We start from the raw sequence: 22,009 nt of genomic DNA, 5'->3' as shown, positions 1-22,009 counted from the left end.
CTGAAATTAGTCTGCCTGTATTTAAGGCAACTGCTGAGTTACAGAAAGATACTGCTGCAAATATTCCTGGATCTTGTTACAGAGATGTGTATGCAAGATACAGGAGGTGATTTTCCACTCTTACTGCAGCTGAGACCTTATCAGGAGTGAGTATCGTGTCCAGTTTTGAGCATCACGCTTAAAGACAGAGATAAACAGGAGAAATTCTAGAGAAGAAGGATGGGCCATTTGAAAAATATGTCCCATAAGGAAAAGATGAGGTGATCAGGGTTTATTTAGAAAAAGAGAAATCATTAAAGGGTGGGGAACCATGATGATACTTTTTCAGGATGTTAATACTTAACATAAAAAGTGTCTGTGGCCAATTAGTCTCCATGTTCCTGGGAGTGGGACTAATTTCCAGCAGGAAGGTTTGAGGTGGTTGGCTTGTTTGTTTGTTTCTATTGTAAGAATATGTAATGAAAATAATGGAATAGGCTAATTAGGGAGGTTGTTGAATCTTTGTCTAACCTGTTCTTCAAAACCTCCCACAACCAATACCATTTATGGTATAGGTATATTTATCCAGCTTCAGAGCAGGGACTGGAACAATAACTTCTTAAGGTTCCCTCACGTCTTCCGTTTCAATTCTGTGTGAGTGTGTGTATATGGCAAAACTGGAAACCCCAAAAACTTTATAAGCTTCTAATCTGGTTTGCTTTTTACATTTTGAACATCTGTAAATTGGAGCATAAAAGAAGGAAAATGTTGCTATCGTTCTATTCTTACAGTTTTAAATGTGGAAAACTATAGAACTGGTTACAGTGACAGCTGGTGCTAATTTCTTTCTTTTTTTTTTTTTTTTTGGTTGCGTGTGGCTGCAGGTCGCTTGGTTGGTGCCCTGGATGCTGTGTTAGATTCTAATGCACGTGTTGCTCCGTTTCGAATTTTACTTCAAGTTCCCGGATCACAAGTTTACTCTGCCATAGCATGTGGTGAGTTATTGAATGGATCCGAAGTTTACTGGGCCATAGCTATTGGTGAGTCACATACGAAAAAAAAAATTCTGAGCATGATTCTGAGCATGCTCAGTATCTGCATGTCCAAGAAGCTCAAGGTAACCCAAACTAGTGGTGTGAGTGTGTAAAGCTATTGGCTATAGCTTGTTTAACAATCAAATTAACCTTTGGTTAAAATTCCAGGTGTTAATCATGAGAATGTGTTAACTAGGAAAATTAAGCTTCTATAGAAAGGTTGTTTAGCTGAGGCTGTTTTGCTTTAATTTTCTGTCTCTTGCAAGTGTGATTCTGTTCATATGCATATCTTTTCAGGTGGGAGTAATAGTTTCTTACAGCAAGAAGCTATTAAGTCTAGTCTTTCACCAGTATGTATATCTGTAGTTCTTTTCACTTGCTTACTAGGAAATCCCTCACAACTCTCGATTATAACAAAGTATAACTGGAACATTTAAAAGATGCTACAATATTTAAATGATAATGAACTTGTCATTGGGAAGTGCATAATTGCCTGGCCCATTGTGCACTATCTCTTCTGCAGTGTTTTTGCAACTTTCAAAGATTGAACCTTTCTTCAGGAAAGTGATACTGATGTTTCAGCTGCCTTACCATGGCATGCTGAAGGCCATCTGAATGTACTTGTTTTTACATCTTGTTCTTGTTGGCCAGTCTTCAGTGATGTTCTCATTCCTTCTTTTCCAGTCTGTAAAAATGCTACTGTTGAAATTTATGGTAGGTTTTCCTTTCATTTATTATATGGATCAAGCAGTGAAATAGTTAGCTAATATGTGTGTTGACATATTGGTGATGGTATCTGACATAGTACTTCTTTAAATGAAAGCACACTCTTCTTTTAGGTTCTTACAAGCTCGTTCTACATCTCTGCAGTGGTCCCAGCTGAGATCTGTTTGCATTTCCCCCATGAATACTCTAATTCTTCCCTGTGTTCCTTAAGGAAATGTTCTACACTGAGAAAGGGCTGTCTAGGGGAAGTTTCTGTGTGTCTGAAAAATAGCTGTGTTTTGAAGATACCACACTGAAGTGAAGGGTTGCAAATCAAAACTACTATACATTGACGGATATGTGTGAAGAAGGCTGTGTAAAGTCTACTAGTGTTATTTTTTGTTGTGGGTGGGTTTTCTTGTTTTTGTAATTGCCCTGTGCTTTATGTCCCCTTCCCATCCCCCCCCCCTTTTTAAAATGCCACCTCATTGAGAAATTTAAGAATTCAAGAGCTTCATGCTGTTATACTCCTCTGAAGACAGCTTTCACTGGAAATGTAAGTTCAGTGTTGCTGTCATGGTCATTTGAGTGTACGTAATATTCCTTTCTGGGGCTGATCCGTGCCCTATCCACACTATTATTGCACAGTGGCAGCTGAGTTCTCCTTATTAAAGGAAATATAAATCAAAAACTTGCCTAGTTGGAATGGTTCAGGATTTTGCTGAGATAAAATTGTGTTTAATGTTTTCTAAAATATTCTCTTTTCCCCTTCTAAATGAATACACAGCCCTAAGAAAATGAGATTTATAGCAACAGAATGGAAAGCAGAGGGTTCTGTTTTGTGTACTGTATAGGTAGAACACATTTGTGGTTGCAGGAACTGGATAGAAATTAAGATCCACAGTAGCAGAAGTTGTTTTTGAATAGTACTTTTGTTGTGAAACCCTGACTTGAGTGTCCAGGGAAAAACTGGCTTTGGCAAGAGCAGACAGAAGAACAGCACGACTTGACCCTTTTCTTAGGAAGCTGAAGGCCTGCAAATTACTTTGCTTTCCCCACCATGCTACAGCTGTCCCTACAGCCTTTTTCCTGCGTGTTGCTGGTTGAGTATGTTTGGGATGGGCTGCTGAAGGCCGCTCTGTGCTGAGGTGCTCCCCGCACGGGGCAGCGGTGTGCTGGGGCCATGCAGGAGTGCCTTCTGCACGTGAGCCCTATTCTGCGCTTCTCAAACTTGCTGTCTCTTAGTGAGGTGCTGAAGAAGCTCATGCAAATGTGATGTTAGAGTTTTGTTACTGGATTTTTAAGGAGCAGTCTGTCAAACAAATTAAGGATGGTTCCTGCTACGTAGTAAAGACAAGAGCAGTTCCAGGAACTCCTAGCAGTCTCCTGATGTAACTTCATTAGGGATAGCCATCGCGTTGTTAGACAGTTAATTAAAATGACATTTTTCAGTTGCCTGTTGACAGTTCTCTGTTCTAGGAGCTGTAGGCTTAAATGGTAATTTATGCGTAAAGGTCATGTCTGTGTTACAGTCTTCTGCAAATCTCTGAGGGCTGCTAGGAAATCTGATCCATACCCAGCACAGCTGTTCTGGCAGAGCTGTTTTCATCCAGATGGTTAACCATGTTACACCAATAAGGGGAAAAAAATCCCTAACCTCAGCCATAGTGTAGATTTATGACTTTATGACACTTATGACTTTACTTTCAGAAAGCTTGTAGCCCAAATAGAAACATCAGTAACAGTCAAGTGAAGTGATGACCATCTGAGAGAGGGAGAGCATGGCAATTATTAAATAAATAGGTTTAAAGAAGAGAATAAGAGGAGTGAGCTGATGGTTAGATTGAATATACATTTGGTACAGACTCACAAAAAATAGACAAAAGGTGAAATAAAACAAAATGCTGTGAAGAGCTTGGGCACAGGAAGAGAAGTAAGAAAGAGACTGACAAGGCATGTGTGGTATCAGTATTAGCCATGGAATGTGAATTAGAAATAAAGAAGGGACCAAAAATTTGTTGGGTTGGCCTGTCAAATAAAAGAGAGAAAGATCTTTCAGTATTTAAGCAGAATCTGTGGGGATACCTAAAGGCAGGCAGGAAAGATTGCAATAGTCTCAGTAAAAGATAACTACTGCTTGAGCCAAGACTTAGAGCAGTAAGAACAATGTGGATGCTGCTGTGAAAGACTCCTTGCTCATGCCTTATTTCACAAGAGAGCCCACCAGCTCTCCCACAAAGTTGGTGTCTTTTAGGCTGCTCAGATGTAAAAATTCAAATCAGCATTTGCTTTGCACAGACATTTCAACATAAAATGGCTGTGTTTCTGGTGTTCATAACATTTAATATAATGTTTTCTTTATGTAAAGGCTATTTAAGTGTCTCTTCTTTCTTGTGTGTGTTTTTTTTTTAAACCTTGATTGATGATACTTATGAAGTTCCATCACCAGACCTTCCTGTCAGTGTTAAGGAAGTTAAAGCTTGGAAAGTTTCCCTGCCAGTTGGCATTCTTTATGGGAAACAGAGCAGAGGAAGGTGGAAAATCCTAAGCTAAATTTATCATCTTTCATTGTGAGGCAACGTGCTGTCTCTCTGAGGTACACACAAATCAAAATTTGAGATAATGGGTCTTCTATTTGAGATTCATCTTATTATTATACTCCTCTGTGCTTTTTGTTTCATGCCACACTACTACTCTCCCCTTTTCCACTAGCTAGGCACTAGAAAAAGCATCTTTTTCTGCCTTTACGTTTTTACCTATAATGTTTAATCACTGAACCAGTAAGAGCTAGAGCAGTCAGATTTTCTCCTAATATTCCTGTATCTTGCCTCTTTTGCACTGATTTTTTGTCCTTGTGTCATAATGAGATGCAGCTATAGGTCAGTTTTAAGCAGAAATAGCCAACACAAGCAAGTGACTGAAATGTTATTTCTGGAGTTAGTGTGAACATACTACCTTAAAAAAAAAAAAAAAAAAGAGAGGGGGACAAAACCCTTAAATCCCACTATTTTTCTAAGATTTTTCTATCCACTGTATTTGTCCCCCCAAACTGTACAAACACACTCTTGTAGATCTCTTAAGTGCTGTTGAACTGAACTCCTTTATTTTTAGGTGCTTTAATTACTACAGAAAATTTTTCAAATAAGATACAAATTATGACTATGTAACTTCCTCTCAAAGCTGTGTATGGCATGTGTGTATACATACGCATGTGCATGCAAAGGGAGGGAGAAAGAAACATCAGGAAGTTTGACTTTTAATGTAGCATTTGCTGGCCAAGAACTTTTGTGAAGATACTAAAAATGAAAAGCACTAAAACTAATTCTCTACAACAGTAAGGTTTTTGTTTTTTCCTCTAACTATACTGTTACATATTAGACTTTTTTGGCCTGTTTGCGACTGAGAATTTCGAGGTTGAAAGTTCAGTATCTCATAATGAATTTATGAAATGTATTTTATTGCTTTTTCTTCTTCCTTTCAATTTTATTTTATAGCATGAGTTTCAATATATTAATTTTGCTTTTCTAGGTGCCACTGTAGAGGAGATAAACCAGCATTGGGAATGGCTGGAACAAAACTTGCTCCATACTTTGTTTGTTTTTGACAATAAAGAAGATATTGTTAGTTTTGTCAAAGGGAAAGTAAAGGTAAGGAAACTTTGTCTTGCTTTCACCCTTCCCTGCCCACTCACATGGGATTTGTTAAAAATAATGTCATGAAGTTATTGTCATTCAAATTTGTTTTTGCCTATGTAAACTTTTTTTTTTTTTTTTTTTGGTAAAATGCACTGACCTAGCTACTGTGTTCATCCTGAATGCAATTATATTTATCACAAAACGTGCCTACTTTTCTTGTTCATGTCTTGATTTCCACACTTCTGCACATCCATGGTCTCGCTAATTTGTTGTCATCCAGTCTTGTAAGAAGCTGGGAGATGTTTGTGCTCCTGTATTTTCATACAAGACTACACAGCTAGCAGCTTCTTGTAGAGCAAGATTTCCTAAATCTTCTTTGGGCCAAGTATTGCCATTGGCATGACAGTGCTGGCTGCATGCTCCATGCTAAGCAGCAATACTTTCTGTAGGGTGAAAAAAACCCTGTTCCATCATGTGTGTTCAGTCAAAAGAAGGTGTATGTAATACCAGGTGTATGGGTACGTCTGTGCTGTGGTTAGAGTGGGGTATAGCTGATAGGTTTTCTCTGTGATGTTTGAATCTGCTATGGCCTGTGTTCTTGCATCTCCATGGAAGCTGCCTGATCTCAAATCTAATTTCATCTTCATCACTTCCTATTCTTCTTTTTCCTGTAAGAGTTTGTGGTGTATAGCCAAGCTTCCTTAAGCATCTATTTTTAATTCCTTCTCCTCTCCAAAACGTTGTTAAACACCTTCTCTTCATTTATCTCAGCTTTTTCTCCTTACTACATTTCTCCTCTCATCTCCCATATTTTTTCCTAGCTTTATCCCATCAATTTCTCCTGGCCAGTTCTGCCCAAGCATCCATTTTCAATACTGTCGTCCTGCTTGATCAGGCTTGGAGATTTCAGTAGGAAATAGCCCAAATGGCTGAATCTACTAGCGAAACATCCATGTCGATGATGATGTAATCGCCACTGCGCAGGGAGAGCAGGCCCCTGGCACAGAGTCAGCCTTGGCCTGGCAGGCCAGGCAGTGCCTGGGTGCTTGGACCCTGCAGTGAGGGCACTGCATGTCTTCTTGGGCTCCGCTCGTGAGGATTCAGCGTGGAAATTGCTGTTGGCTTTGGAGGATGTATGAGTCTCGGTCACTGGACTGCAGTGAAGCTGCCGGGTATCCTCAGTGCTGTACAAATAAGCGTGCCTTTAAAAGGCTGAAGGTGGAATTCTAAAGTTAGGGGAATTTGGCAGCTGAAGACCAGATTTAAAGGAATAACGTCACATCCAGTTGAACTTACAAAGCCTGGCTTCTGGTACACCGCTTCTAATAAAATACACGCTCCCACAGAAGTCTGATAATGGCTGCCACCTGTGCAGGTCTCTGGTGGCTGTAAGTCGGGTCCTGCTGCAGCTTTTTCCTTGGTAAAAATTTTAGTAAGATGCTCTTCTCTACCCACTTCTTTGTTTTGGAAAGCTTGTGGGAACATAATGTTATTGGCTAATTTCAACCCTGCTGTTATAATCTCAGTGGGTTCTGGAGTTGGGGAAGAAGGGGAGGAAACAAAGCAGCATTGCGTAAATCTGGATTCTTTAGGAAAGCAGGCTAAAAACTTGACTCCAGTGCCCTGCACCTTGCTGAAAAGCTTCACTTCTGCTTCTGTTAGTACTGCAGGGATTCTTAGTACAGAACAGATTGAGTGCGCTGTATGGCTTGATAATACTGTGGTGGAGAATTACCTAGCACAGAGGAGTAGTTAAGATTCTTCAGGTTTCATTACTCAGTACTAAAGGCCAGGTTTTGGACTCTCTGGCCTCTACTGTAGACTTTTGGCGTATTGGGTTTGCTTAGTAATTGCAAATTACCTCAGGTACTGTAATATGCAAGCTACTTATCAGAATGGTGCAATATGCATTTAACTCCTTTCTAGTAATACTGCTATTAAAATTCTCAACATTTAATTATTTCTATGTAGACGTTCTTAAGTCATATTTTTAATGGTTTAAGGCATGTTGCAAGTTATTGACACATTTCATTGTGTTGCTTCATGTAGGAAAACAGTATTGATCAGTATACAAAGTTATTACTGTACCTTTGCCAAATAACAGGAATTACAAGCAGCAGTGAAACTGTAAATATGTTTCTGCCAGACTCATTGTGGGGTAGGGGGAGACACACAGGGAGTCTTGATGTGAAAGTATGAGTAATGTATGAGAGATACAAGCACTGTAGAAATTTATTCATTTGTGAAACTTGCACATCAACTTGAATTTCCTTTTAAGAAAGAGCTGTGTTTTTTAAAATTTGAATGGGTAGCTTGTAGTAACTTGTCTGAATGCAAATACTGCAGGTTTATCATAATATGTTATCCTGTTTTTGAATCAGGCACTGATTGCAGAGGAAACCAGCAGTAAACTGGCTGAGCAGGAGGAAGATCCTGAAAAGTTCCGAGAAGCCCTAGTGAAATTTGAATCCAGATTTAATTTTCCTGAAGCAGAGAAGTTGATCACCTATTATTCCTGCTGTTGTTGGAAAGGAAAAGTTCCTCGGCAGGGCTGGCTTTATTTGAGTATCAATCATCTCTGTTTTTATTCCTTCTTCCTGGGCAAAGAATGTAAGTGTAAATATGTAAGAAATCTAATGCTATGCAGAGATGTAAATATAACTAAATGCAAAAGCAGTTATTCTTTTTTATGAAAAATGTAATTCTGCTCTGAAGTTTATCTTCTGAGTTTTTTTTCTGTTTGGATGAAATATCTTGTTTAATTTGTTTTTTCACTTCATCCTTTACCCAATTAAAAATAAAATATGAACATAATAAAAATGAATATATAAGAGTATGTAGATACAGTTGGTATTTAGGTCTTTTTCTTTTAATGTTAAGCAGATTTAAAATGTAAGAGACCTCCTACAGATTCTTAAATAGATAGTTTTAATGCTGAAAATGGTCGCTAAGGAACAGTCCCTCCCACATACATGGAAGCACAATAATAGCTGCTTTTAACACAGCTGTTGGTAGTGCAGGAATAGACAGCAAGATAGTAAAGGAAGTGCTAGTTGACTAAGAAAGCGTGCTACCAGAAATGTGCAAATTTAGCTATGTATTTGAAAATAGAACAGGAAACAAAGCTATATCTTGCTCTCTAAACAGCAGTGTGAAAATTCAGTATTTTCAAGTGAGAAAGGTCAACTTTCTTTTCTACTCATTTCAGAACAACAGCACAGGAAAGTTAAAACAAGCATGTCCCATGATTTTAAGATCTTCAAGTGGCAAATTTGTGTGCGATGGTGACTAAAAATCTGAATGTATACTTTAGGAAGCTAATTGTAAGACTTTGGTCATGATTTCCTACTGCAGAGGAAGAGCAGTATGATTATGATAAGCTTGTCAGAATAGATACTGGAAGGTAAAAACAGATGTAGCTATTTAAAGTGTATAGCATTCCTCTGTTTCATAAGAGCGTGCTTGAATTGTTATTTTCGTGAGTCCTGTATATTCTGCTGCATCTTCAGCAAGGATAGTAAAATAAACCTAGCAAGAATTGTCAGTTATAACAATTAGGAAAACATTACCATTTACTGGCCAGATTTAGAATTGGGATGGCTAGTTAAATGAAATTGTAGATTTAAAGCTGAAGTACATTACTGTAAAAATAAGTAAGATAGTAAATGTTAATTGCTAAGATTTAAAACATACAAGGACATACCTAGAGTTGGAGATCCTTTTCTCCTTATTTTATTTCAGGCCAATTATTTTGTCATATCTTCAAGAAGTGGGCAGAGTTAGATTTAAAATACCAATATGTTTGTTACTCGTTATAAATACAAAAGTTGAATTTGATTTGAAAGAATATAATGGAGTTTTTGATACATACTAGATATCTGAGTCCTTATTTAATTTCCTTGTTTTCTGTGTAATATTAAATAATGTCCTTTGTGAATTATTTCTTCTTGCTGTCATTGCAGACTTTCACTAATTAAATCTCAGATAACCAGTCTACCAAAGCACACAAAGCATAAAAGATACTTATTAATGAAGGATAAAGAGTGAAAGAGGAAGGAGAGGAGAAAAATCCTTCCTACTATTCCAGACGTTTTGTTTATGCAATACCTTAGATTGTTAAATGATACTGGAAGAACAACATCACACTGTATTACTTAAGAAGAAATCATTTCTCTTTAATAATAATTCATTATGAAAATACAACAACCCCCCCCCCCCCACACACACACACAGCTACATGTTTGTGACTTTTCATTTTGAACAAGGAAAGTAAACTGGTCATTCAGTGTTACAATCAGTTTTACTGCCTTCATGTTCCTGTACCTGGAAATGAGCAATAAAAAACTGAGGTGGTTTGGGGGTTTTTTTTGGTTAAACAAGACTTCTCTCACTCAGTGGGAAACATTATATCTTGAAATGCTTCCCACCTCCCTGTTTCTGATAAATATGATTACTACAGTTTCAAGGCTAATTTTTGTTGCAGTTATGAACCACTTGAGTTATACTGAATAATCCTGATTTACTGTAGTTTTGGTTGTTAATACTTGAGAACTTGATGCTGATTGTAAGTAGAACAAGGGATTCATTATCCTTTTTTCAGGTAGTAATCAAAAAGTAACATTGGTTAAATTGGTCTAGAAAATAATGCTGATAAATCACAATTATTGCATTCTTCAGTACTGCACTGGGAGAAAACCAATATATGAGTTGCAATAAAATTAATTCTGTTACGGTTTTGAGCATAAAAATTCCCCCAAATAGTAGACTGAAATATCTTTTATAGGCAAAGTATTAAGTCCTCTGCTTCTGGCAAATCTTTTCCCTGTTTTATTTTATGTTGAAATGATCTGGAATAAAATACTAGAACCCGTTTTCAGTTTCTCATAAAACTAGCTTATGGTTTATATGAGCATACAGTACATTGAACTTTCTTCAGGATAAGTCTCCTTTTATCTTGACTGCTAAGTATTTGCAGAATTTTAAGGGTTAGAATGTCAGAGTTCTTGAAAGGAAGTGCCAAGGTAAAGTGTTCTTTACCTTAAATACAATTTTCCTTTTTCTAAAACATTGCAGACTTTGATCCTTTCATTAAAAGTTTTGGCCTATTACTGTCTGCTGTGCTGTCTCTATAGCAAACACTGTAGAACCGGTGTGATTCTGATCTGTTTGAACAGTAATGTTATTGCTACAGCACTGTTTTTAATCTTTGTTCCCTTGCCTGTGCCGATACAGACTATTTTATGACCGTTCACCACAGTTTGTGTGTTGACGCAGCTGTATTTTATTTAAGAAAAAATTTAATCTGTAAATAATCTTGACAGTTGTGGTTCATGTAATATAGAAAACTTGCCGAGGGTAGCTACTCGTATAACTAATGATCATGGATAAGCGTCATACATATGACAATGTTTGTTATTACTGCCTTTTTATTACTTATTGGCACCATGAGACAAGCAGGGGATGTTACGGGGCATAGTCTTTGGTTGTTGGCACAGAGCTTCCTGCGCAGGTTCCAGCAGTTTTTTAAGTAGAAATCGATTCAATTTTAAAGTCCTTCCTGGCCTAACTTCTAGCCAAAAATTCTTACAAGAGGCAAGTACATCCTTCAGTGGTTGTTTAAAATAAGCTGATTCTTTCTTCTGTTTCTATTTATATGATTCAGCGGAGTGTTTTACTATAGAGACCACTGTCCTATACTTCTTCTCTAAACGTATTCAGACTTGTTGTTTATATTAATGTTTATGTCAAAGTTTGCCATTGTACCTTTCAAGTAAAAGGCAACCAAAATAGGAAGATCCCCATGCCTAGGTAGTTTTCTTTGATGTTCTAGTCACAGTATTACTTAAACTTTTAAAAAATGTCCGGGTGCAAAAGCTTCTTTTTGTGTGGGAGTAACCTTTATTTTAAAAGTTAAAATACTGTACTTGTAATTGGAATAAATTTTCCACCTGCCTGTAAGTTTACTTCCCCTATTTTCTTCCTGCTCTTGAAAAGACATTTTTTTTCTGGTAGTAATTAAGAAGGTTGCAGAAACTTCTTGTAAAGAAGTTATGAACAAAGCTTTTGGAGGTGTTCTGCAGAGATAGAACTCCCCAATCTAACAGCTTTTATGAAAATAGGAAAAAATTTGAGGGCAAAAAAATTTGATGGGGCAAGAACAGGCATTTCATTTTTTTTCTTGCCTGTTGTCTGTAAAAATGAGTGTTTCGTCTCTTCCGTTGTTTACATTTCATTCTGCATTTGCATATTCCCAAATCTGAAAAATTTAAACATAATTCCTGACACACGTTTCCTTTTTCTCCAATGGCAGTAAAACTTATCATTCCTTGGGTTGAGGTCCAGAAATTGGAAAGAACCTCCAATGTCTTCATGACTGATACTGTCCGTGTCACCACTCCAAACAAAGAACGTGATTTCTCCACGTTCCTCAATATTGCTGAGGCATTCAGGATAATGGAGCAACTGGCAGATGTAACACTCCGAAGACTACTAGATAATGAGATCTTTGAACTGGATCCAGGCCTACAGGATCCTACTCAGATTACAAAGAGGTAAAAAGCTGAATTGTTCTTCCTTGTGTGCACTGAGGTAAAATAACAGGATTTTTGGTTTGCTTTATTAGCGGAGTAAAACTTCAAAGGTCTACTCGACTAGGGGGGGAAAACAAGCTTTATAATGTACCAAAGTGTGTCCAATAGGTGCATTTTAATTTATAGGCAAAATACTTTGTTCCATATATATACGTGTATACATGGAACAAAGTATTTTGCCTACAAATTAAAATGCACCTCTCTCTCTCTCTCTCTCTCTCTCTCTATATATATATATATATAAATATGTATAAAATATATTTTATATATGTGTGTGTGTGTATATGTGTATATATATATGGAACAAAGTATCTTGCCTGCAAGATACTATATAAACACACACACACACACACACACACACACACACACACATTTTATTTTTGCTTTAAAAGCGCTGTTCCTTGGAAAGGTAAATTCCAGTGACAGATAGTTTCTACCTTCCATTTTTCCTGAACAGTGGCATTCTTTTGCTTATAATTTCAGCTATGCATAGGTTTTTCTAGTGCTGTCAATCCTGTAGAATCATTACTTTTGATCATATCTGATACATGGAATTCCCCACTAGTATGATTACTGTAGCCAACTTAACAAGCAGGCATAGAAATCAAAACAAACAAAACCAAAAAAACCCTACAGAGCCTGTGGTAACAGATTTATATGCTGTCGTCAGTTCTATCCAATGCCTCTCTGAAATGCATCTATGCATTCCTCTCCCACTGCAGAAATGCATTTGATTCTTAAGGAGAAATTGATAACTATTCTCTGACAATAACACAACACAGAACTTTGTTTTATTTGCTGTTATTTGAAAGGGGAAGCAAAGCTGTAGAGAGGAATTTTAGGTGGGCAGAATGCAATAGCCAAAATTGGAATTCGCCTAGGACATCAGTGTTAGTTTAAAATACTTTTTTTTTTTCCAAATAAATGTGAGTGGAACGCTTATCCACTTCTGAATCATATTGTTTCCTGTTTTTCCTTCCTCTCCTTCTGCCAGAGGTACAAAGAGAATTAGCCAGGTGTTACTTCCAGGGTATCGTTTCCCCCAAAATAGATGTCAAAAAAATGAATACCCATTTTATTGTTTCAGGGGTGTGTTTTTGCACTAGTAGTGGATATATGTTTCAGCTAAACAGTTCTGCAAAGTTTCATAAGAGATTTAAAAAACAAAACAAAACTTACTTTCCCTGTAGTTTATATATACTCACATTAAGTAAAATCATTGAGACCAGGATTTCATCCGTGACCTCATCAAGAAATTCATTTTGAGATGTTTGTTAGATTGATACAGTAGTGATGAGCCACAAACTTTTTATGGACTTGTTTTCAAAGCCAAGATTCCTTTAAACACAACAGCTGTAACTGATTTTTAAAATGTGTGTGTAACTGGATGTTGCTAATATTGTGGGCTTTTGGCCTAAGAAATGTAGGATGTGTGCTTTGACTGAGTAATAGATTGCTTCCAAGCCTCCTTCTGTGCTTTTCATTCTTTACTGTTCTACCATGCTCCTGCTTTTAGACTAAAAAATTACATCTTTGAAGCAAGGGAAGTAAAGCTAGAGGAGGTGTGACAAAAAACTTTGGGGGGAGATATTTTCACAGTCTACTGATTTTTAATTCATTGTTTTCTCTTTCCAAAAGAGCCTTTGAATCAAAGGTATTAACTGAAAGAAAAACCACAATAAGTCCTAAAATTACAGCAACAGAGAGCAGTATAAGCTTAATGATATGCCATAATATGGAGGTTCTCAGGGAATCAACAAAGTACCTGGCAGCACTTTTGAGAATTAGTATGTATGCTAACAAACGAGCAATAGAAATCACTCCACACATTTATTCAGGTGTTTTTTTTTCCCTCCCCTTCCTTCCAACTTAAAATGGAGGGACGAGGGGGGAGGGAATGAGGAGGAGGGAGACATAAAAACGCTAGAGGATTCCTGGGCAAGATGTTCTCTAACCAAGCTGCTGTGCTGTAACTTGAGATGGCAGAAGGGAAAACCTGGAAGATGCCAAAATTGCATTTCCTCTACGTAAATTAGGTAGTGGCTGGATAAGTTGCAATTTCTGGTGCCCTTTGTCACACTTCATTAACCATTTTGATGTAATGTGATTAAGCAAGACTGTAGTTTGAATAGTGGATAAACTGGTTTCTAATGCTAATGTATTTTGGGGAGTTGAACTTTTTTGTTGTGTGAAGTTGTTGTGTGTTGCCTTTTTCTAAAGGCATTGTAATACTACAAGAACAACTATTTTTTCACTTGACATTTGGCCCCCTAATACATTATCTTTATTAATTCTTGTGCATGGTTTGAAAGCAAATACTGCAATGTCATCTATCAAAATGAAAGCAATAAGCCACACGTTGTTTAAATTATTATAACTGAGTCAAATTAAGGAAGGTTCTGTAGACTGCTTTTGTTTGTTGGGGTTTCTTTTACAAGAGGCTCATCTCGGTATCTTTATTTTAAAAAAGGCATTTTTAATATCATTATAGTCTGTATATACTGCACTCTGAAAAACAGAAATCTTTGCTACTGTTTCTGAGCCTCTTGGGGGTCATCCAGCTGAAGAGTGGAGAGAGAAGACTCATGAGCTATATCATGGCCAGAGTCAAACAAGATAAAATGCAAGTTTCCATCCTTCTGAATGGAAGGATAGGGCTTGGCACAATGGATTACAAGGGATTAACAACCATTTAATTGCCCTAAAAAGCAAAGTGAGGCTGAGGTGTTTGATAATTACAAGTGCTGTTCCTTGCAGACACAGTCGTGTGCCATACAGTCTTACTGGGCCATGGCGTAACTATTCTTCTCTAATAAGGCAGTAAAATCTCTGTTATAGATTTATTTTACTTTTTATTTCCATCTCTCTCAGGATGCACGAATATCAATTGCATTCCTCAGACGTATTAAGGAAATGGCCTGAGCTGAACACATGATTTAAAAGCTTCAGTGTCAGTAAAGTTTCAAAAGTGCTATGCATTTCTCTAAGGTCCAACCTGTTTGTATCTTTTCTTCATGTACAACTGTGAATTGCCAATAAGGATGGCTTTGCTTCATATAAAAGCAAAGAGGGTTTTTAATACTGATCTAAGCTGAATAGAAACTGTTTGAAATATCTTGAATCATAAATGTCACTTCAGTCCACACGGTTCCTTCTGAGAGAGAATCTGACAATGCCACAGAACTTAGGCAATAAGGAAACTATGACTAGAAAGGACCTCATTTTATTCCATCCCCCTGGCAAGAGGCAGAGTTTGAATTATCCCTATGTCATTCCTGACAGATGTTTGCCTAACCTGTTTTTAAGGATTTCCAGTAATGGAAATGTCAGAATCCATACCAGTATTTCACTGTCTTACCATTAAAAAGTCTTTCCTAAAGTCTAACTTGAATCTTTCTTGCTGCTTTTTAAGTCTATTGCTTCTTGTCCTATCCAGTAGTATTAAAGAGAACAGATTTTCTCTCTATTTACAGGAACCATTTGTATTTTTGGAGACTGATACGCATCTCCTTTCTCTCTGCTTCTTTAAACTGCACTGCCCTAGTTTGTCCAGGTTTTTCTTACTGCTCCTGTTTTTAGCCCTCTGATCCTTCTGGCTGCTCTTCTCTGAACATGCTTCATTTATTCTGTACCTTTGCAGAAAGGCGGTAGCTGGATGCAGAGCTCGAGCTGCAAGCTCGCCAGTGCTGGCCAGAAACAAAGCAGCACGGCTGCGTGTGCTTTAGCTCCAGGGCTGCATTGCTACGTCTTGAAAGCTGGGTGCTTCCTCATACATCCCAGTACTGTGATCCTCTTTCTTGTAATAGCATGTTGTTGTTAACTTGTCTTCAGTTTGTGATCCGTTGTAACCCCTAGGTCTCTTCTGGAGAATCTCTGGAGTAGGTTTGCATGCTGTATTTGTACAGTTTACTGTGTACATCTAAAAATGTTTCTACTGCTTTTTTTTCCATGTCATTCCTTCAGTTTACAAATATCGGACTGAATACTGATCTTGTTCTTTGGCTCATTAGTCAAATTTAATATCTACGGTCTCTGTTCCATCATTCAGCTTGCTAATGAAAATACTGAATCGAGGACAGAGCCCCCGTGGAGGTCCCTTCAATAGAGCCTTCCGTTTAGTAGTGAGCCTCTGATGGCTGCTTTTTGGGTACTGTCTCTCAGCTAGCCTGGTACAACACTGTTTCATGTGAGGAGAATATCAAGACTTTCATAAAGGCAGGCTAAAACATCTTTCTCCTCCAATTACAACTTCGGTGCCCCTGTTATATAAAAGAATTATGTTGGTTTTACGTTTGTCGCTGACAAGTCCATGTTGGCAGTTATCCGGTAACTTTTCCAAATCTGGTTACAAAAAGCTTTTCATGCCACAGGGATTTAGCAGTTCTTTGGGTAAACAAGGTGAATATTGCTGGATATGTTACTTTCAAAATCTGTAACTTTCTGGAGTCTGAATAGCAAGAGCAGTGTCCTGTAGTAATTGCTCTCCAAAAGCGGGAGGTCAACTAGGTACTAATTCTTTTTTTTTTTTTTTTTTTTCTTCCCTCCCGTTTCAGCGGCTCCACATTATGTGGTCTCATTCTTTGCCTGGGAATAGTCAGGGAATGACTCAGCAGAACTATGGTCTTGCCAAGCTGACTTCTGTTAGATTTAAAGCGGAGAAAAAACATTTGACAGCGAGGACATAACATTAAGTTTCCTGATCCTGTTATGCAGGATCAGTCTTTTTTAGTCTTGTGCCTTACTTCCTTTAATTTAAAACTCTTATAAGGTAACTTATGGGTCACACACAAACAGTTACCACAGTTCAGTCTCTCAATTCGCTCTTAAGCGCTGGAATCGGAGATAATCCAAGAATCCAGTAATGTGCAGGTCAGAAACTGTATTAAAAAGAGCCTGGAGGAGAGAGCCTGCAGATTCTTCTGAAAAGTAGGGAACAAAATTACGTCCTTTAGGTTTTTATTCTTCTGGTGTATACGTATACACATGATGAACGCTATTTATATGTCAGCATATATTTATATGTTAGTTTTCCTTGTTTTCTTAGGTATTGGTTCAGTATGTTACGTTTGGTTAAAAACCAAACCATCAGGAAAAACAAAGAGGAAAGTTTCAAACAGGTAGGGCAGTAGGTAGAAAAGCTGTGCTTCTGTTGAGAGTTAGAGGTATTCTGAAACCCAGATGGAAGCTGTGGGAGCTGGTGACCTGGACCAGTTGCTGTATCTTTGCTGTATCACATTTAAAAAATTGCCTGTCTAATTTTTTTTAGTGTTTGGAGGAGTTGTAGGATTTTTTTTTTTTTTAACAAGCTCTAACACTGTTTGTCTATATTTACGAAGGGAAACAATTGCTAGAAGCCCTAGAATTTGCCTACCTAACAGGAAATATTACTAGTGTGTGCCACTTTCTAATAAAACTTTTACTTGAGCCTGCAACAGCAAGTGCTGGCAGTATTTCATTCTTGAGCTACTGTTTTTCTTTCCCGGATCTTGCCTTCCAGAAAGTTGACCCCTGTTTCAGCACTTTTCTTGAGGGCAGCAGTGAATCAGGTGTGGTCTCTGTGGTGGCCCTGTATGATCCGTTTAATGAGTCATTGTGTATAGACAGTTCTGGGGATGTTAAGATTGGCGTTCTTCCCCGTTATGTGATGCTGGGCGAGTGGGGCTGGTTGCTGTGCCACGAAGAAAATTGCTTGGTGAATTTACTTAGTTTCAAATGTGGTAAAGTTTTTCTTCAGCTAAAAAAACCCCTGTAGCTAGGGTACTTCTTGTTTGAAAGACCTGGCATTTGAAGCTTGCAGCCCCAAGAGATGCAGCAAAATCCAAAGCATTCAGAATTGGCGTGCAGATTTTGGAGCTTTTGAAACAGTTATCTCTTAAATTACTGAAAATCCCTATCTTAACAGAGATTCCGTTCTTCTATATAACACTTCTTTTAATGTAAAGGCATAGAAATTGTAAGAACTGAATAGATTCTGGCAGGAACTTACCTTCCCAGCAGATTAACAGGAGAAAACAGCTCTACATAGGACTTACTGCAGATGCTATCAGTAACATTCATCTGTGTTGTGCAGAAATGGAAAATATTTTTGTGCTGAGTTAACTAGGAGGCATATCCTGATCTAGCTTTGTCACAATAGCAGATCACTGCAGGCACTTATCAGAGTTTCTTTTGCTGTGGAAGTTCAGCTTTGGCGCAAACTCTTAGTCTTCCTTCACAAAGAGTGTTTCTCTTTGTTCTTTGAAAAACAGGAGCCTATTTGTCTGTTTTCCTTGGATAATCTTATTAAGGAGGATAATTACTTTAGAAGGAAACGACAGCAGAATTCTGGTCAAGTGTTTTCTGTCTTTTCTGTTATTCACACTTGATCCTCCCTTCTTGTTTCTCAGTTTGTTCTTGATTCTTTCTCCCTGTTTCACCTGGCTTTAGCTTTTTACAGATGGAACTGAAAGTAAAAAAAAAAAAAAGGCAAAACAAAAACCCTTGACATACTCTCTGAAGTTGAGCCTTCATTTATATAATTTTCTTATTTTTAAACAGCTGGGCTGGGACAGGGAGAGGGTGTATGGAGAAGGGGAGGGTGGAGGAAGGAGTGGAGAGGGGATTTACAGCAACAAGGTACCACTCCCTCTATATTTCAGCCCACGCTTTAAATTCTTTCAGTGGAACAAAGTCAAGCTCTTTTTTTTTTTTTTTTTTTATCTCTTCCTCCCTGCTAAGGTGAATCAAGTTTGGAAAAATTTACTTGTAGTAAAGAAGATGATAGAATTTAAGTCCTAAAGCCTAAAGTTTCTGGAACTGCTGTTGGTGGGATAATAACCATGGCCTGTGTATAATGTAATTGCACAGCTCTACAAATTGTTGCAGAATTCCTCATTTAAAGGGGAGGGGAAAAAGCCCCCTAACAACCCTGGCTTGTATAACCATGGTTCAGAAATAAAATGTTTATTTATATAAACTTTTCTCTCATTTATGTGGATGGGTGAATGGAAGCAAGCCAAATCCAAACTGAATGTAGCTGATGCTGTTATTCCCTCTTGAGTCTGTAAGTGGCCTGAAATTGCTTTTCATTTTGCAACTGTTTGATGGATCTCAGAGACTGATACCTCTGAAAGTCAATGATGCGATGATGTCACCATCATTAACTCTTCTGTTACTGATCACTTTGGTAATGCTCAGCAAGCAAACGTATTACTTTTGGATGCAGAAGCAAATCCCTGGGGTGCAGGTTGCAGAATTCTGGTGATGTTACTGGGAGCAGGAATAAGAAACTTAAAGATAATCTCTGTTGCTCGTTCTCGGAAAGAGAAGAAAAGTACATTCTTCAGATGAAAGTTATCTCCTAGGCCCTGAAACTTGTATCTCTTTTTGAGGCTGGAAGGCAGTACAGCAATCATTATAGAAAATGTATGGCTAAATGAAAAAATAAGGAGTGATCTAAATTAATTTATGTTCTTCCCTCTCCTAGTTAGTAAAGTAATTGCTTTTGATCTAATTGTTAAACAAGAAAGTGTTGATGGTTTGTTTTTTTGTATCTGAAAGTTAATTTTGTATTGATCTGTTCATATAGACAGTAGTACAGTAATGAAGATTGTGTACAGTGCTTTTATTCTGTATTTCTTGCTCTTGGTGAGATCAAAAAGGTAAAAAAATCTTTGCACTTGATATCTTGGCTTTCAGGATCTTGTGATTCGTTCTTAATGCTTTCTCTTAAGGGATCTTGAAGCCAGAGCGCAGAATGAATTCTTTCGGGCTTTCTTCAGATTGCCCAGGAAGGAGAAGCTACATGAAGTTGTAGACTGTTCTCTGTGGACACCATTTAGTCGCTGTCACACAGCGGGAAGGATGTATACTTCAGACAGTTATATCTGTTTTGCCAGCAAAGAAAATGGCTGCTGCAATGTTATCATCCCACTTAGAGAGGTAGAGTTGTTTGTTTCATTTCAAGTTCATATCTGTCTTTTCTGTCATAAACATCCACTGTCACTTGATTTATCTGCAAACTATCATTTGATGGAAAAGAGTAGGATGTTTGTGTGCACTGTGCCTACAGGATTGTTGTAAAGTTTGTTCTGGGACTTACTAGGACATAAAATTCCTAAAATGCATATGGGTGAGTCAACATGATTCTCAAAACGGAGCGTTGACAGATAATGCAGCATGATAGGGCATTGCAAAAACAGATTCTAATCACTCCAAGACTCAAATAGCACTCCCATCCCAGCTCCACAAAAACACACGTTCAGCTTGACGTTGATGGAGACTACTTGGACCCTTCTAGCAATATAACAGTGTTACATCCTTTTCTGTTATGGGGATGTGGGTGTAACTTAGAAGTGTTGATGCTCTCCCTCCATAGACAAACTCTAGCAAACCTGTGGATGCTCTACAAACCTGTGGGACTGACAGAAAAGGGGATATTCTGGAGGCATTGAAGAGATGCCAAATTTCCATGAAATCAGAGAGCAGCTTAAATGGAGGGAGAACGCACAGGAAGGTGGTGGGAGTAGAGGAGGAGAAGGAGGCTGTCAGCAAACACCTGCCTGATCTGCAGTGGATACAGGGCTGTTATGATCTCTTAATTAAAGCTTTCCTTTCATCCACAACTAATAACAGAGTAATGTTCAAATGATATCTTAACTGTAGCAACTTATCTTCCACTGATACAGAAATAGAAAACAAGAAGAATGTTATATACTTAATCAGAAACAACAAAACAATCTTTTTCCCCATCTTTAAAAATGTGAAAGTAAATTTTCTCCTCCACCCCAGAATTTGATCAAGTTGATCCTCTTCTGAATTGCATATTAATCATCACTCTCTTTTCTTATTTTTCTCTCCCCTTATCCCACTCTCCAAAAGTGGGTGAAGAAGTCATCTTCAAAAAAATGTAACTGGGATACTTCTTCGTGCCTGCTTTGAGCTTTTAAAGAGACCCTAAACCTTCATGTGGGAGGATGTGTCTGACCAAGGAAAGCCAATATGAATAGTCATGTTTAAAGCATGTGTGCAAATAAATCGTTGTTGTACATTTTGCTACATGTAGAATATTTGAAGATGTTTCTATATGTGTGGTGAACAATGTGTCTTCTGTAATGTTTCTGGAAAAGGTAATCACCATAGAAAAGATGGAGGACACAAGCCTTCTTCCCAATCCCATCATTATTAGTATAAGGAGCAAGACTGCCTTTCAGTTCATTGAGCTGAAGGACCGGGATGCTTTGGTGGAGAACCTGCTCCAGAGACTAAAAGAAGTGAACTCCAGCAACCCAGCACACTGTAACAACTTGCAGGATAAGAATCAGGTACTGAACTTCTGGGTTTTTTTTGAATTATAAATTCATTGTGTTTATCCATTGCTCCGTTGTCCTGCATTTCTCAGGGGTCGATTTTTGGGCCAATGTTGTTTGATGCCTTCATTAATGACCCTCATGATGGAATGGAGTGCACCCTCAGCAAGTATATGGCTGACACCAGACTGGGGGAAGCAGTGAATATGCTGGAGGACAGGGCTGCCCTTCACACGGAACTCACCAATCTGGAGGAAGCAGCTGATAGAAATCTTGTGAAGTTCAACAAAAGCAAATGCAAAGTCTGGCACCTGGGGTAGAGCAACCCCTTGCAACAGAAAAGCTGAGGACTGGCTGGCTGGAAAGCAGCTCTGCAGGAAAGGCCTGGAGGGTGGGCGTCACAGTGGACAACAAGTTGAGCACATGAGTCAGCGGCGTGCCCTTACAGTGAAGAAGGCCAACAACGTATTGGGCTGTACAGCAGGGCTGTAACTCGCAGGTCAAGGGATGTTGTTATTCCATTTTATTCTGCACCTGTGAGGCAGATCTGGAGTACTGTGTCCAATTTTGTCCCTACCCACCCCATACAAGAAATTCATTGACAAATTAGAGTAAGTCCAGTGGAGGGCCAAAAGATGGTCAGGGGCTGGAGCGTGTGCTTTATGAGAAGAGGCTGAGGGAGTGGGGCTTGTTCAGCCTGGAAAAGGAAGGTAAGGGGGGACCTAGGTGCTGTCTTCCACTGTCTAACGGACAGTTAAAGAGAAGATGGAGCCGGGCTC

General features: G+C 38.3%; 1 protein-coding gene across 1 annotated transcript in view; it reads left to right on the top strand.

Annotated features, from left to right (window-relative positions):
• The window catches only part of TBC1D8 (TBC1 domain family member 8), a 50,596-nt gene that overhangs the window by 11,808 nt on the left and 16,779 nt on the right, over positions 1-22,009 (top strand). The window contains exons 2-7 of the mRNA XM_067294675.1: positions 864-974; positions 5,247-5,365; positions 7,735-7,963; positions 11,664-11,904; positions 19,656-19,863; positions 21,051-21,245. Coding sequence (XP_067150776.1) covers positions 864-974; positions 5,247-5,365; positions 7,735-7,963; positions 11,664-11,904; positions 19,656-19,863; positions 21,051-21,245 — 1,103 coding nt within the window. The remainder of the gene's footprint in view (positions 1-863; positions 975-5,246; positions 5,366-7,734; positions 7,964-11,663; positions 11,905-19,655; positions 19,864-21,050; positions 21,246-22,009) is intronic.

This window comes from Apteryx mantelli, chromosome 1 (assembly GCF_036417845.1).
Source record: "Apteryx mantelli isolate bAptMan1 chromosome 1, bAptMan1.hap1, whole genome shotgun sequence".
Taxonomy (NCBI): Eukaryota; Metazoa; Chordata; class Aves; order Apterygiformes; family Apterygidae; genus Apteryx; species Apteryx mantelli.
The sequence above is the reverse complement of the archived record's forward strand: the minus strand, read 5'-3'. Positions and strand labels throughout refer to the sequence as shown.